The sequence below is a fragment of the Pezoporus flaviventris genome, unplaced genomic scaffold (genome assembly GCF_033815535.1).
Source record: "Pezoporus flaviventris isolate CSIRO_AGI_PZ_B2104156 unplaced genomic scaffold, CSIRO_AGI_Pfla_v1 ptg000072l, whole genome shotgun sequence".
In the NCBI taxonomy this organism is placed as follows: domain Eukaryota; kingdom Metazoa; phylum Chordata; class Aves; order Psittaciformes; family Psittacidae; genus Pezoporus; species Pezoporus flaviventris.
This window is the reverse complement of record NW_026892620.1, coordinates 4,842,344-4,859,888: the sequence shown is the minus strand read 5'-3', so window position 1 is coordinate 4,859,888 and position 17,545 is coordinate 4,842,344. Positions and strand designations below refer to the sequence as shown.

Sequence of the window (17,545 nt, the reverse complement as noted above, 5' to 3'; positions counted from 1 at the left end):
TTTTATTTCATTTTACAATAGCTGTGTGTCAACATGACCAATGAGAAGATGCACCAGTACATTAATGAAGTGCTTTTCCTACAAGAGCAAGCAGAATGTGTACATGAGGGAGTTGCCATGGAAACTGTGTATTCTCTTAGTAACCATACTGCAGCCTTGGATTTTTTCTTTCAGGTAGTTTTCAGATTAATTTTGCACCATGCATATTTATGCACAGTCTCTGTATGTTAGAGTAATATGAACTTCTGCTTTCATTTTCCGATTTATGAATCTGTAGAGAAGGTTTATGGGTCCAAAGAGACTGTAGAGGGGTTGGTCATAATGGTCCTCATACCTTCAGGGCGAACAGAGCTTTCCAACAGTCCAGAGTTGAGGAAAATGTAACAGAAACACCTTGCCTGTACCAAGAAATGCATAGCATTTGTGTATCATGCCATGTCATTAATGCTGCTGTAGGACTGTTGTAAGCCTGAGAGATTTTTTGTGTCTAAAGCTAGTTTCTGGAGTATAACATGTAAGAAGGAAGTAGCCCAATCAGTTTCCTAGAAAATCAGCAATAGTTACCGGTTTTGGTAATTATTCCCTACGTTTCTTGCAGAATTATCTGATGTGCATAGCCTTGGCATTACCAGAATATCTTAACCATTTTTTTCTTTCCTTTGAGATGATACATATTTCTGTTTAATAAATTACAAGCTGTATTACTCCACAAGAAACAACTGAAATTCTATTTCTCCTGTGTAAAAAGAGAAAAATCCATTTTTTAATTTCAGAAACCATCAGGCTTTTTGTCAATGCTGGATGAAGAAAGCCAGTCTGTTTGGTCAGTGGAACCAAGTCTTTCTAAACGCATTCAGTCTTACCTGGATGCATCTGACACAAATACAGTATATTCCTCCACAAAAGATGGAAACGGTAACCTTGCCCCAAAGGATCAGGGCTCCACCTTCACTGTTATGCATTATGCCGGGAGGGTAAGTTGTTTGAATGATTGTTTACACAGTTAATGAAAAAGAGTAAACAAAACAAAATTCTACATGGCTTCTCTGACTCCCTGATGTAAATAACAATTCACTTTATAATGATGAATTTGCAGAGGACAACTTAGAATGTAAATACAGTATCTAATGCATAAAATACATAGTTTGTAATATACTGTACGGGATTTAGGCTAATTCTGGCTCCTGAATTGTATATTCATTCTAAGCACTTCATGCAGTAGGAGGTGATATAGATACCTCAGCATAAATGTTTAATGCCATTTTAGTTGGCTGTTGCTTTGCTTTTAGATGTTGTTCCAGAATGGTACTGGTTCCCTGTAGATCACGTGCCATTTACGTAGATACCTGGGATACCAGCATGCATCTGATAAAAAAAAAAACACATTTTTTTTGTTAGTAGTCATAATCAAAATACATTTTTCTCCAAAATCCCCAATCATGCTGTGTTTCTAAGTATGGCTGTAAGGTGGGATGGAAGTTTTGCTTTTGCCTTCCTGCAGCGTTCACTGCAAAAGTGTAATCAGTTCTGTTAAATGTGTTTCTTACCCTGTCTTTTTACAATGCTCTCTCATTTCTACATTGTCTCCACAACCTCTCACAACCCAAAGCAAGCAAAATAGGTATGTGTTTAAGGGGAAAAAATATATACTTTTTTTAGACAGTCTGAACAGATTGGTCCCTTTGTGATTAATGTGACATGCTGACCCTTCTTTCTGCTTAGAGCATGATATTTGAAATGTGCTGATGAAGGTAGATTGTACAGCCAAAATACAATGGGGGCTCTTAGTACCACTTTTGCAAACTTCCACCGAAATCAAGTGAGAATATAGACTGAAGGCTGCAGGAATCAGTCTTTACATCTGAACAAACAACTTGTTCTGTGTCCTTTCATACTTTCTAAGTCTTATGCAGATGAACCCATGAGCTGTCCATCCACAGATGGAGTCCCTTATAAACTTTGTATGTAGCACATTTAGAAACTGTTTAGCTGCTGTGCCTCAGGACCACCATATCGTGATCATATGCACTATGTTGTTTATAAAAAACTGAGATCTCAGTAAAGCTTGCTGTTAGATTTCGTCAGGATTTAGTGGCAGCGTGTGATAGGTAGCTAGTCACTTCAAAATCCTCTGTGGAAGACAAGTGGAAAGTGCAGGTGCTTCAGTATAACCAGACAACTGATGCCTGAATGCTCCTCTCCTTACCTAAGCAACAGGCAGAAGAGGTAAGTTCCATGAGCAAGAAATTGTGCAGCTATGATTAAGTATTTTCATTGGAATGAATATTATGATTCTAAACCAAATGTAATAACTTTGCTGCTACTTATTGTGGGAGATAATTAGAGCAACCTTCCCTCATGTAATTTTCTGAGTAGCAAATGCAGGGGGTTTATCTGGTGTGCTGCTAAAATAAAGCAGTTTAGATTCAAAAAAGAGTTTTATGTGCTTCCTAGGTGTCGTGGTTTAAACCCAGCCAGACAGCTTGTTCACTCACTTTCACTTCCCCCCCCCCCTTCTTGCCCTCTGCCTACTCCCGGAGGGACGGAGAGGAGAATCAAAAAGAATGCAACTCCCCCGGATTGAGATAAGAACAGTTTAGTAACTAAGGTATAACACAAATCACTACTGCTACCGCCGATAATAATAATGATAGAGGAAATAAAAACGGAAGAGAATACAACACTTCACCACCAGCCAACCGATAAGTCGCCCCCCCACAGCCCAACCAAGCACCGACTGATACCTCCTCCAACCCTGCAGTCTACCAGCCCTTCTGGCTAACTCCCAGTTACATCCTGGGCATGACGTGCTGTGTTATGGAATACCTCTTTGGCTAGCTTGGGTCAGGTGTCCTGTCTTTGCTTCCTCCTGGCTTCCCCTCCTCCCTGGCAGAGCGTGAGGCTCACAAAGTCCTTGGCCAAACCAAAACATCCTTGTTATCAGCTCTTTTCCTGAGCCGAAAGTCAAAACACTGCACTGCACCAGCTACCAAGGAGGAGAAAAAATGACTGCTACTGCTGAACCCAGGACACTAGGGTAAGAACACCAGAAAAATAACCCTAATCTATGCTGCTAAAGATACTAGATGACACGCTTTCTCCTATGATGAATATTTTAGGTGGAACAGATTTACACTGTTGAACACCCAGTCAGTTGACTATTGGTAGCGGGTACTCCTATGAGGTATGTTCAAAACTTGTCTCCAAGTCACCAAAATAAGACTTGCCAGGTCTGTCATATCTCAAGATAACGTTATATGTGCTGAGCTCTCCAGAACAGATGAAAGGTTGGAATGTGCACTCTTAGGCTTCTTTAACCAGACTGGTGTCCTTTACAGCAATATAAATGGAGAAAGAGCTATCTTGTGCCTCCTCATTTGGAAATTAAGTCGATGGAAATGTTGAGTAGTCTTCTGATGCAGGCAGATTTGTTCCTGCCCAATGATAGAAATGTGGTCATTATGGAAAGGATTAAGACTATTTGGGTAGTGCCTAAATTCCTAACCTAAATACTCAGAATAACTCCCTGGAGGCTCTTCTTTCATCATAAGGCCTTCTCTTAGATTCAAATTGTTTGCCTGAGTTAAGTGGTTTGAATGCCTCCACTATTGGGACTTTTCAGTAGGAATGCAGGCACAAAGTGGGTACATAATCATACAATGAAGATTTTGTAAAACTTAGCACTTAAAGAAATAGAGCTAAGAACTGACTGTGGACTCTTTTCCACATGTCCGTGTGGACTGATGTTTAATTCCATTTATAAACCTGTTTTATACTTCTTAGATAAATAAGTATTCATATTCTATTCTGTTCTGTTGTGATTATACAAATTTATAACAATAGCTTTAAAAGGTTCCACGCACCAAAAAAAGTAGCAAGGCAGCTGTTTCCATGTCAGTTTTCCAAATCACAACCAGAAGAATAAGCACATTTCCTCAAAAAGAAAAAAAAAAAAAATGTTGTTCTCTGAAGAAGGACTTCAGTAGGAATTATTAAGATCAAAGTTTCAGGTGCCTAGTACTGAAGCTAAACTGTGAATAGTAAGGAGTACGCTTCTCATTAACGTGTGTTTTAGCCTTGTGTGGTTGTTTAGAATATTTTTTTTTATAACAGACACTTGGTTTGACCTTTTCCTAATAATAGTAATGACATTTAATCTAAAAGTATGAACATCTCTCCAAGTAATGTAAATTCACACATTCTTTTGAAGTCAGTGGAGCTCCTTTGATTTACATTGGCCAAGGAGCTATTCCAGACAGTCAGGTTGTTCTTTGCATCCTTATGACAGTAAAATGCTCGACCCTGCCAAAACAGAAAAGTTCCTATGCAAGTGCTTAATTCTCCTTACTTTAACAGTGATTGAGCAAAATCCTTATAAGAAACTTGCAGTTTTGATATCTCATGCAACTGTTACCTAGAAATCAAATTGAAATTTCCAGTGATTTATGATGTGTATTTACATAAAATCTGATTATAGCATTACTGTACTAAATAATGACACAAATTGAGTTTGTTCTGAGACTAGTATGTCTTCAGAAATAGTTAAGCTGAATATGAAACTCTAGGATTTTAAAACTGCTGATGCCATTCTTTAGACTGTGCTGTTACTACATTTAGTAGCTTTTTATAAAAGTCATTAGTGCTCCATGAAAATTGTGAAAGGATCAGGTTCTAAAATATATCAGGTTTCATTTGCACTCAAAAATAAGAATTTCATAGATAAAGTAACAGTATAGTTCAGGTTTTGAGAGACATTTTTGTAGTCTGATATCTATTAAATTAGTATAAAGTAAATGAAGTATAAAGCAATCTTCCTCTGTGTCATCACTTCAGATATCACCAAATTTAAAACAAGGGGGCTTGATTTTATTCTCACTTACCATGATTTTTCACTGATTGTAACTCCTTTAACTTGGTTAAAGCTTCTCATTATTTACATGAGTATAACTGAAAGATGAATAAGATCCAGAGGGTAGAAAAAGAATTACTGGTGAAATGAGACAAGTAATTGAACATGGAATTTTTCACTTCTAGGCTTAACCATTTATATTCGGGTGGTGCATCTAGGCTGATGTTTGTGAAAGAAATCACACTGAATGCAGGCTCTGTGTTAGAAGTTGAAGGCAGACATCCTGATAGGTAACAAAAGGTGTAAGTGCAGTGTAGTTCACAGTATGAAACAGCTGCTACTCTGAGTCATCTAGAGGGGAAAATAAAGGTAATATTCTGTGTTGGCCCTGGTATGAATCTCATCTGGACCCTTGTAATTTGGGCTCTTTCTCATCAGTAGTTTGTGTATGTAGTTCGAAGCCCAGGGAGAACTGGGTTCATATCTTTACTCAGAAACTTACAGTAGCTATTTTAGCAGCTCATAAGTGCAGTTATACTAGAAAACACAGCTATTAAAAATACTGCCTTCCTGAAAAGGTGTACTTTTGTATATTTAATTGAGATTGACAGACAACCTTTTGTGAGCAAAACTGGTATATTTAGCTTTATATTTTGAGAGAATTACAGCTGATACAGACATGTCCATGCAGTTTTAAAGATTTCTACCATGTTCATACCTTAACATTTTGTGTCAGGATACTCACAGAAATTTTTTTTTTTTTTTTCCACTATCAAGTATTTTTGATCGCTTGTAGTCATGCATTGTCAGGTATCACCCATCTCCTTAGATTTTATGGTCACTATTTTTAACTAGGACTACACATGCCGTATTATTGATCCAAGCCTAATGAGCCTTAGACCATTCCAGAAAAAGCAGTTCTGAGAGAAAAAGAGAAGAGATAATGAGTCAGAAATGAAAAAAAGAAAGCATGAGGTCAAAGTGAAAAGAAGAAGGGATATGAGAAGAGGGTCAGAGCAGTGTGTAAAGAAAAAAAACAAACCCAAAACAAAACAACAAAGAATTCGGAATTCTTAGTTGATTTTCTGACAAAAGCAATACTTTTAAGAAAATTTGTATGTATGATATTATTCTGAGAGACCTGTGATTTTTTTCTTACTTTCCTTATGGGTTTGGAATGAAGAAAGTGGAATAAGAGAGGAAAACAATATACACAAGTCATCTCCTGCACATAGAAGAAATCAGTGGAAATCAGTAAGCTTTTCAGTGGAAGCTGAGAGAGAATACTGCATTACACAAATGTGACAATGATCCTGTGGAAGAAATAAAAAGACTTCATTTTTCTTGAATTTTACTTTTACGCCTGTACACCGCTAAATCTGTCTTTTTTTGCATGAGCAATGTGATATACTGCTGATGAACATACATGAACACGTTTAGCAAAGGCTACTGTGAACATTAGTACTTTATTATATTAAGTGTTTTATCTCCCAGTTTTAATTTGGCAGCTGAACAGAACCCTACAATGTCTTGACACATTATGAGTCTCTTCTAAGAGCTATTTAATGTCTTGGTATCTGAGTGCTGTAAGACAAAAAGCTTATCTGTTCTGCTCAGGCAGAAGAATGATTTAGGTTTTGTGTGACTTAAAAAAAAAAAAAATAAAAAAAAATAGTGGAAGGCTTTATCTGAAGGTTGTTTAGCACATTTCCTTGAACCCTGGCAGTCTGATCTGGAAAAAATTCTGCTCATCCTGGGCATTGCTTTGTTTCTGGTGCCTAAATATGAATGTGGGTATTCTCAGCTGCTTCTCACAGAGACTGCCTGCCTGGCAGCATGATGAGAGGAGGGGCATGCCAATTCCTTACTGCAGGCTTGCCTTGGGGAAGCAAAGTGGTTTATGGGTGCAGTTGATCAATGCATCTGAACATCAGCTAAAACTATACTAAGAATGTGTAATACTGAATTTCTAGCTACTTCTGTTGATAAAATTAACATTGCATTGTGGGCTCTAACATAAATGAAGGGCTTCGCTTGAATTATATTTCTGAAATGCCAGTAGTGATTTTTGAAGAATAACATTCCATAACCAAATTTTGAGGTTTTTTTAATTTTATGGAAGAATGAACATATCACTAAGTAAATCAGAAATATATTGTCTTAGCATAATGCCAAGAGATACACCTTTACCTGATAGTGATATTTAACATACCAGTGTTCAAGATAATGAGCTATTTGCCCCATTGTTCATATAGTCTGAATAATAGGCTGTCATAATTTAAGCTTTCTGCGTTTAACTTTATACTTGGATTTATAAATCAGATAAGCCACTTGTCACCGTTTGCCTTGCCACTGTTTTGACTTATAGTTCTGTGATAAACCAATCAGACCTAAAGACCAACTTCTTTGCTCTATAAACCCGTGCACATAATGTCCTTTTAGTGCAGATCAGTGTCTGTTCCATTTCTCAGCTATGTGCATTTCAAAAATACCTCTCAGCTGTCAGCTCACCTTCACAAAGGCAGTCTTCTTTGAAATGCCTTATATATCCCAGGCAGAATCTGAAACTGAACCTCTAAATCAAAAGACAAAAGAAGATGGATTAATCAATAAGGATGCTTTCATTTTCTCTACTTTCTCCCCAGGCTGAATCCCCAGACATAACAATCAAATCAGTCTAGTCTAAGCTATACCAGGGCTTATAAAGGTTACTTGACAAAGATTTTCTTTTTCACACAGACAAGATAGTCGTCCTTTATCTCCCTTTCTCTCTCTCTTTCTTTCTTTATGTAGACTTGATTTTGGACTTTCACTTACAGTAGAAATTATTAGAACACTTCCCTCCATCCTCCTGGTTTGTTTCTAAGTATTTGCTGGTTTCGAGATGCTACTACTTCTATCACTGTGTTAAAATAAGACCTTACAGACTATATAACATTATTTGCTTCACTCATTGCTTAACAAGGCTTGATTTTGGAGGGTGACAGGCCCAGTCATCATATAACATTCAAACATTTAAATAACATCACTCACTTTTAGTGGCAGAAAATCAACAACTACAAGTGACCCTCTGTGCACTGAAATTGTCCTTGGATATGTTCTCAAAAATTTCTCTTTTAACTATACGAACTAATTAGTTTCTTATTAACTAAATTGAGCAACACATAAAAAACTGTGAATTTCTGAGTTACATTTTGTGATTACAGTAGTAAAATTTTTCCTTTCAACTTTGAATACAGCCAGATTAACACTCGAAGTGTCATTTTTTTCTGGCTTGTTTAATGTTTCCTGCTGGATCAGCCACTACCCATGGGTGCTTTTGGCCTTTCACAGGATACAAAAACTATTTAAAAAAAGAGAATTTAGATGAATTGATGAAAATTATGTGTAAACGTGGCCTGTTGACCAAGTCCCTTACCAAAGTCAGGTGTTATGAGAGGATATTTCAGTTAAGAAGAGAAGATGTACAATGAAGTAACATGAGTATAATTAATGAAGTAAAGAGGCAAGAGTATGTAAGAAGAGGAATGTGCAATTCCCAGATAGCTCTGTGCACATTTGAGGTGTGAGCCTCCTGTTTTCTGGGTGTTGTTTTTTTAACTCTTACTTGTATCTGCTAGTTCTCATGATAATAAAACCAGCTATACCAACTTAAATGACCAGAAAAGAGGTTCAAAACAAACAAAATTAAGGTTTGGGTATTTTTGTTTGGTTTGTTTGTTTTTTTTTTATTTGCATAGCTAGTAACTAGTGAAACTCATTGCCACAAACTGTTCTACATGCCAAAAATGTTAATGATTTCTGGAAATAGACACTCAAGGAGGAAATGTCAATCAGGAGATACTAAACACAAAGATGAGATACAGCCTGCAGGTCAAGAGCTGCCTCAAGGGGCAGAGCCCTGGAAGCTGAGTGGGGAACTGGTGGGAGGCAGAATCGAAGTATTCCTCAGTATTTTTTCCCTAAATATCCAGGACTAGGTGAACATTCATCCTGTCCCACTATCACTGTGCTTAGGTTAAGGTTTCTTCCTGTCTGAAGTTAAATCAAGGATGAAAGCAAATCCAGTCACTTTCTTGTTTTAATCTGTTTTGATGAAATAAAAGGCAGTGTGGAATTAACACTTTTCTTTTTTAATAAAAATAGTTCAGATAGTCAGATAATACCTAGAGATCTTGCTTTGTTTGGTTAACACAGACACTTAGGTTTACATAGTCTACCCCAAAGAGTTCATCATGTTAAGCAAGATAGAGCAAACAGCTGCAATAAAGAGAAGTGAGATAAGTAGTATGATTTATTATACTGGAACCATGATCTAAGTGAGTGCACATTTCCTGTCTGAATCATGTAATATTTATTTGGTTTTCTTCTGCTAGGAATAACTATCCACTGTGCTTGAGTGCCAGTCAGTGCAGAACTTTGGCCAGGTTTCCTTTAAAAAAACAGTGCAAGAAAACTGAGGGAAATATATATGCTTTAGGCAAAGTGCTATGTAGGTTGGCATCTCTGATGAGGGCAGGATTAAATTAACAAAACTGGCAGCTAGAAGAGGACTTCTTTCTTTTTCTCTTTTCTGGGACTGGCAGTGAATATGAAACCTTAGAGTGCCATTTCATTGAGTCAGTTTTCATGTCTTTAGGCATTGAATTAATTTACCAAGTCTGTGGGAAAACTGTCAGAGAATTAGCAATTTCTTCATAAAAGGGAATCCTGCTAACTTTTATGTGTTTATGTGATATGAGAGATGTCTTATGAATATAGTTCTAGAAGCTGGTGATGTATTATACCAGCACCAGTACTGAAACTTCTTCCTGTTTCTGTTTAAGTACTTAATCATAGTATAGTGTCTCCCACTGCAGTAGTTGCCTGTTCTTCCCACCAATGCTCTCTTCCTCTAATTTAGTCAAAGACACTTAATTAGGAACTGGCATTATGGATTTGTGGAGTAAGTTGTGTTAATTATCTTTTATAGACCACTATGGTAAAACATTTACTTTAAATACACTAAAAGCACTTAATATTATACTTAAATTATTCTGATAGTTTGCTAACTATGTTGTATGTTCTTGGGAGGTGCAGTTAGAAATTTGTAGAACATTGCATCCGTCATAGACAAAAACATATTTCTATTGTTATGCCTTTTGTATGTCAGATGTCATAGTAATTACATCATTTGGCAATTACTAACTGTAACAGATTATACACATCCAAGTCATATAACCACTTTTGTAAGATAGCATTACATAATTGTCAAATGACCCAATGGAAAACAAAATTAATGCACTGATTAGTATTACTATCTTCATTACTCATTTACAGCTTTATTAAATGTACAAGGATAAAAATTTCCCAGATGTCTAAGGGGCTTAAGATGTAGATCTGTAAAAAACTTTAAAAGGGCTTTAGATAGAAACATGGCACCAAAGTAAATAATACCAAACTGTATTTTAAGAAGTTCCCGTTAAGCATATGCCTAATCCTGGAGGTGCTACAATTATAATTTTCTTCCTTTTTAACTTAAAAATTCCCTTTGGTTTCTACTAATGTGCAACCCAGAGCTGCTTATATCTAAAGCCTGTAAACAATCTAGTTGTTTGTCTTCCATCCTCATAAAAAGTAAAAAAAAAACAAACTACCCTCAGGGTTTCTTAATTTCTTCATCTTATATGTACCCTCAGGAACTCTAGCTAGAGATTTGAATTTTTTCCACTTCTCAGGGTGCTCACTACATGTGTTAATCTACAGTCACATGACATGGAGTGACAATCGAACTGTTCTTGAAATTGTGACCTCAGGCAACTAAGGTGATCCAAAATCCCTTTGTGTGCAGTTGATAGAAAGGTAAATGGGATTTGTATATAACCTATTGACTGAACTTGCCTCCAAGATCTCCATGGCTGGAACTTGGGGTATGAAGTGGGACTGAGAGTGCTTCATGAGTGTTTTATCACGGTCAGTGTGGACAGTTTCCTACTGACAAGGAGAAATTTGCTGATGATCCTACAGGAAAAGTGATGTTTAAGTCACTGTCTTTTGCTCTATTCTACACTTTAATTCAAAGTCTTTCATTGTGGAAATGTTTTAGAGTCAGCCTGTTGAAATTTCTGGATTCTTGCAGAGACGAAATGTTCAGCAACCAGTGTCTGGTTAGTATTATTAGCACTAAGGAAGAAACAACAGGCGCTACCTGGTGCTAACCTTTAGCTGTTGAGTGGAAAAAATATAGCTTCATTTCTATTGCTGTAAGATTTTAAAAAGATGTTTTGGTCATTACTAATGATGTCACAATATTTTGTTATAGGTTACTTATGAAATTGCTGGTGCGATAGAAAAAAATAAAGATACCCTTTCACAAAATCTTGTATTTGTAATGAAAAGTAAGTAAATGGTTTTGTGGCTGCTGTTGTTGTTACAAACCAAGATATTATGATTTAACTTTAATTTTGATTTTAGTTTTAAGAGAAAATTATATATATATTACTTCCAGTAAAAAAAAAAACACATCATCTTTTTGATGATCTTCACCTTTATGCTCTGATTTAGAAAGACTTTAGAATTAATGAACAGAAAGCATCTTCATCATGTGATGTGATGTGAAGAGCAAGAAAGGTATAGTCTGACAGATGAGTATGACTTAAGAAATTGTTGATATGAATTAAAACAACAGTATAGGAAACAAGATATAGGGAAAGGAAATTAGGCTTTCATAAAGGCTGCAGTGGGACACGCTTCACTGCTTGAGTACCTTTCTAAAAGCAGGAACTTGTGGGCGTTATTATGTTTTTCAGTGAATAGATACAAATGTCCATTGACATACAAAATTAGATACCTTCCCATGTGCATGTTATATAATTATGCCTAATAACAATAATGCATTCCAGTTAATTAATGATTCATAATTAGATTATTAAAAACCCCTATCATTTACCCTTTCTGTGAAGAAAAACAAAACAGTCCTCAGGGATATGTCAGTGTATCTTGAGGTGTTATCTGTTTTTCCTCCAACCACTGCAGAGTCTTTAATATGTTATATGCTTATGTTTTATTTGTCTTCCAAATCAGCCCCACTGTTACAGTGTGTTGGGTTTTACTTTGAGGTTAGTTAAACTCCCTAGTAAAATAATGAATGCATTTTAAAGGCAAACTGCATAAAGCATGAAGAAATGGAAGAACTTATATTGAATATAATCCTATTGATAATAGTTTTAGAGACATTCTGGTTCTTGCTATTGGAAATTTACATGATAATCTCCTAAATAACGTAAGAAAGTACGGCAACTTCAGGGATGTCCTACAGGAGAGAGCTCTCTTCCATTGTCTCATGTAGTCTCCTTTTACACTTTCATTGCTATTTCTTGTCATATCAGCTATGTAACTGTTAAAAGGGGCTAAAGAAGGATTGCATTGGAAATAAAATATTTGATATGCTGTGAGTGAATGTATACATAATGAAGAAGTCATAAAACAACAATTATAATTAATGGGAAAATTCTGAAGGCAGAATATTTACAAGCATGTAGGTCATCTCAGGGCTACATTCCTTCTTTTTTAAGTGATTTAGGATTAAAACCTATTTCCTTTAGGGTCAGTTTTATAAATTGTATAGGCATATAATTTAAGTGCATGCTTGCTTTGATTTTCATTGAATTTAGTATAATTGGTCAAAACTTAAATATGCTAAAAAAAAATAATTTGCATATATGTCTAAGGATGTGGAACATACCTGTTTGCCAAATAAATCTGGAGAGACTATTAACATAGGTTTTATTTGTATTAATTCAAAGGCTATTATTTTAATGCTTTTCCTAATGCCACTTATTATATTTATCCATATTTTTAAAGTATGGAGCTTTACTGTGTCCACTGATTGTGATGAAATTGTTTCAAGTATTGGCTTTACTTACCTGACATAATAGTTTATCAGTTTGTCCACTTACTTAATTCTGTCTCCTACTATATGTCTTTTTACTTCTAAATACAATATATATTATTTTCTAACTTGTATTTTATCTTCATGCATTAATTTCTTCTTTTTTTTCCCAGCCAGTGAAAATGTAGTCATCAATCAGTTGTTCCAGTCCAAGCTGACACAAACTGGATCACTTGTTCCTCCGTATCATTCCATTAAAGTCAAAGGGTGTAAAACAGCTTTGCTAAAACCATCAGTAACAACTGCAAGTGGAGAAACAAAGAAATATGTTGAGCTCAGCAAGGTAAGAAGATGGCTCTCTCTGCTCTTTGCTCCTTGAAGATTTTTCTGTTACTTTGACATTTCTGAAAGCTCCTTGTTCTCTGCTTCATTCTCTGTAGTCATTACACTATTAAAATAATTTAATACTAAAGCAATAGTGAGAACTAACAGGTTATAATTTACTAACACTAATAATGCTGGTTCAAGAGTCTCTTTCTTGGACCCGCTGAGCTGAAGGTTGGGCAAGACAGTGAGGTCCCTTCAAGCCTGACTTCATTTGAATCATGATTTTGTGGTTCCAGGATTCAGCAGTGGATGCAATATTACTGATTTTTGACTATATAGCAACACTTCTTTCGTCTCCTTTGCTGACTTAATGATGAATAGTTAAGTAAATTAAGACATAGGAAGAGAAAAATAAAACCTCAATGTGTTAATTGTGCTAACTTGAGACAATTTCTGCAAAAGATATTTTGTGTCATTTTGTATGATCAACTCCATACATTTTTGTGAACATTGTTATTTTAAATGGACGCTTTCATGTACTTTTTCTGTCAATTTAAAATCAAATCAAACTCTCCCCATTTCTGAGCTCATCTCTTTTACTGCTAAGTCACCCCCAAAAAAGCTTAAAAGAAAAAAAAACTGAGAGGCTATAAAGAAATTAGTTGTTCACGTCATACGGACTATCTCTCTTGAGGAGCAATAGCATAATTTGCTGAGTCCGTTCTTGACAGAACTTTGGAATTCCTTCTTCTTCTAGAAAAGAAGCAAGCAGTTCTCATAGTACATCAGCTGCCTCACCAGGCTTCTTGAATCTTCAAACTCTATTTTTGGCTTACAGCTGCATAAAATTGATTCTGTCATGGGATTAAGGAGCCTGCGCTCATGTGTCATTGTAGAAGGCTTTATGCAAGTGCATCCATAGAATAGCCCCCCTGCTGATAGTAGCATAATTCCTGTCTACTGTTCTTGTCAGTAATCTCAGTGGAAAAACTTAAGTTGAAGTGAATAATGTTGGTTTAAGGCTATATTTAGTGAACAGCTGAGGCATCACAAGGTGCCTTTCCACTATAGTAAGAGCTTCCTAGAGGAAGCTTCCTTAGGCTGTGAAATAGGTCCTGGCTCCACACATGGAAGGAAATATGAAAACCACATCTAAGAAGCCTAATAAAGCCAGGGGGAAACACCACACAGCTGGGATCTCTGAAACTATGAGGTTTTTAATCACTCCAGAATAGCTTTTAACCTGGAGTTACTCTCTTGAGAGAGAGAAGACATATTCAAATTCCTTTGGGAAGAATGATAAATTAAGTCAGAAATTCCAGATTCAGTGAGAATACTCTAAACGTTTAGTTATTAGATGGAAGGTGGGAAGAAATTCATCCTTTGTCTCTCCACGGAGACAAGGATGGCTTGGCTTCTCAAAGGTAGGCTTTGAGGAGAGCTGTGCAGGTGAGACAAACCACCACGTAATTTGTAGATATTAAATTGGCCTGATCTGGCAAGGAGCTGTGTTGCCATGCAGGAGGGAAGCAGAACTCTAAGTATCTAAGCTGTTCCTGTGGCAAAAAAGGAGACATTTTTATTTTGGAAGAGGCATCTGATGCAGGAGCTGGGAGTTAGGTAAGTGCTTAAATTATTTCGTGGATCAAGCCCGCATCTATAACTGTGCTGTCCCAAGTAATTTCTTCCCTATTCTGGTATAGCCTGAAAAATCCACTGTGGTAGGCTGGAATAATGTTGGTTTTGTTGTTTTGTTGTTATTGTAATTGGAAATGCAATGTAAGAGGCATTTTCTTATCAGCTTAGAATTCAAATGACTATATATTGGAAAATCATAACCACTGCATTTTTCTTGGAGTTTATCCTGAGGGTATAGGCGATAAGGAAAATGGAAAAGAAAAAAAAAAGGAAACAAAGGGGGAGGAGGAGAAAGAGAGACATAAGGACAAGAATTATCAACCAGAGACTGGCATTCCCTTTATATCTGAAATTTGAGTCATAACATACATAGAATCATAGAATCAGCTAGGTTGGAAAAAACCTTTAAGATCATCAAGTCCAACCATTACCCCAGGACTGCCAAGACTACCACTAAACTGTAGCACCGAGGCCTCATCTACACGTTTTGAACACTTCCAGGGACGGTGATTCCACCACTGTTCCAATACCTAACCACCTTCTCTGTGAAGAAATTTTTCCTAATATCCCATCTAAACCTCCCCTGTCACAGCTTGAGGCTGTTACCTCTTGTCCTAGTGCTTATTGTTACTTGGCAGAAGAGACTGACCCCCACCTCACTACAACCTCCTTTCAGGTAGTTGTAGGGAGCAGTAAGGTCCCCCCTGAGCCTTCTCTTCTCCAGACTAAACACCCCTAAGTTTCCAACCCAGCAAAGAATACACCTACCGAGGCCATGAACAGCCGATTTCTCCGGCATAATGCCATGGGAGACAGTATCAAATGCTTTACTTAAGTCCTGCCTTTTTCATACCATAGGTAATGAGAAACACAATATGGAACGTATTCATGTTGCTGTGGTTGGGTAGTCATGTAGACTCCACTGTATCCAGGGAAGGGGGCACTTTCAGTGATCAGATAGGAGTTTGTTGTGATTCCCCCCCCCCTTCAGCTTGTCATCTGCAGTCTTATCTACTTCTGTGTTGTGTATTATATATATTTCTCTGTGTATGGTCATGTATCTAGTTGTTTACCTTTCCATAAATGACCCTTTCCTTGATTTTTAAGCATGCTGTCACAGGTAACAGTGGGTTGTCTCTTTCAACTCACCATTCTGTTTCTAGTAGGATTCGAGAGAACAGTTCATCCATCCTACGATAGACATGAACAGATCTAATAGTTGGCCAGAATTTTGGAGCGCATAAGGAGTCATAGGAATTTGGGGATGCCAGCTCAAGTCTCTGTGACTCTGTCCCCTTTTCAAATAAGATAGAATGTGTCTTCATAGATACTCTTACAATTCTCTTGCTCATATAATCTCTTGCTCCCTTGTTTTTCTGTAATCTTTTCCTAGTGCATACTTTGGCCCTGTTGCCTTCCCCTTACTTCCTTTGGAAGAATCAGTGGGTTTTATAGCTCATGCAGAAGTCTGATCACATGAATGTATATAACTAACAGAAGGCTTTTTTTTCCACTGACTTTGCATTGTTTCTCATTATGAATGCTTTGCTTCATTGTCTGTTAGTTTAAGAACCCATCTATTAGAAAAATTTTGGTATGTCTTCTGGTTAAATATTTAAAATATTCTGCTGGTAAAAAGAGATTTTCTGGGGAGGAGATTTTAGCTTCTTAACAGAGATTACAAACTTACATATATGATTTGCTTTATTTTTCTGTAGATTAGAAGTACAAGATTTGCCAATGTAAAGCTGTATATTAGAGGGTAATACAGAAGTAATGCTTCAGTGATATATTCAGCCCATAGCTGAAGATGTCCAAGTTTGGAGAGTTTGAATTAAATTAATTTTTTTCTTTGGCTTTTTTCTTGTCTTTCTTCTCCCTCATTCTGAACTAAGCTCTTCTTTCCCCTGGGAAGAAGTATGCAACGTAGGACGTGAGCATCCAAAGCATTGTTCTAGCTCTTCCACTAACTCAGGAAATGTTTTTGAACTAGTGACTGAATTTGTTTGGAGGAAGGAGTGAATACGTTATCTGTCAAGAGCAGAAAGTTTATTTTTAGTTATATTCCTCGATAATTTTGTAAAATATAACTGAGAAGTGCCATTGGCATGCTAGTGGTTCTTTTATGAGAAGACCTAAAGCAAGCAGAGCTCTTACTTTTCTGTTTTGAAGAGGGGGGTGAATTTGCCTTTAAAATCTTATTGCATCCTAGTAAGTGAGATTTGAGACAAAAAAAAAGCTCCAAATTTTGATATACTGGGTAGAGAACTGTTTACGCTGCAATATTTTTAATAGAGCTTGGTTGACTGGGCCAAAGTGAGGAAATTTACACTTTTTTGATGGAACTGGAAGAAGACCGGAGTAGGCTAGAACATGCTGACTTGATAGAAAGGGAGTATTATGGGGTAAGTGGACTTGAGAAAGGCAGTGGCAAAGTCAGAGGTGAAAATGCTATCATTGATACACAGGTCTGAATTTAAGCACTTTGCAGAATCCTGGAATGCCAGCCTTCCTGTAAAAAGTTCAAGAAAACTCTCTAATTTCTGGGACCGCTTTTAGGAGGATTCTTGCCATTTTAGTCCCAAAGTTAGGAATTAGAACAGTAAAAAATAAATTTGTTTCCCACTCCCAACTCTATCTACAGGATAACATTTGTTCTAATGAGATATTAAGTCGTAGATAATTTATGCCAATGACAGGTGAAAATAAGTTAAAAGAAAAAAACACACACACACATACAAAAAAGATTAACTGCATTCATGTATTCAGGAAGAAAATAGAAGGGGATTTTTAATATTATCGTTTTGCTTTCAAGATTTTTTGAAATGATCACTGCTTATTTATTCACTTAAGCATCTGCT

At 36.5% G+C, this 17,545-nt stretch overlaps 1 protein-coding gene across 6 annotated transcripts in view; it reads left to right on the top strand.

Annotated features, from left to right (window-relative positions):
• The window catches only part of MYO16 (myosin XVI), a 381,803-nt gene that overhangs the window by 286,884 nt on the left and 77,374 nt on the right, over positions 1–17,545 (top strand). For all 6 annotated transcript variants that reach the window (XM_061472784.1, XM_061472779.1, XM_061472778.1 and 3 more), the window contains 4 exons: positions 22–174; positions 774–974; positions 11,151–11,226; positions 12,893–13,062. In XM_061472784.1, coding sequence (XP_061328768.1) covers positions 22–174; positions 774–974; positions 11,151–11,226; positions 12,893–13,062 — 600 coding nt within the window. The remainder of the gene's footprint in view (positions 1–21; positions 175–773; positions 975–11,150; positions 11,227–12,892; positions 13,063–17,545) is intronic.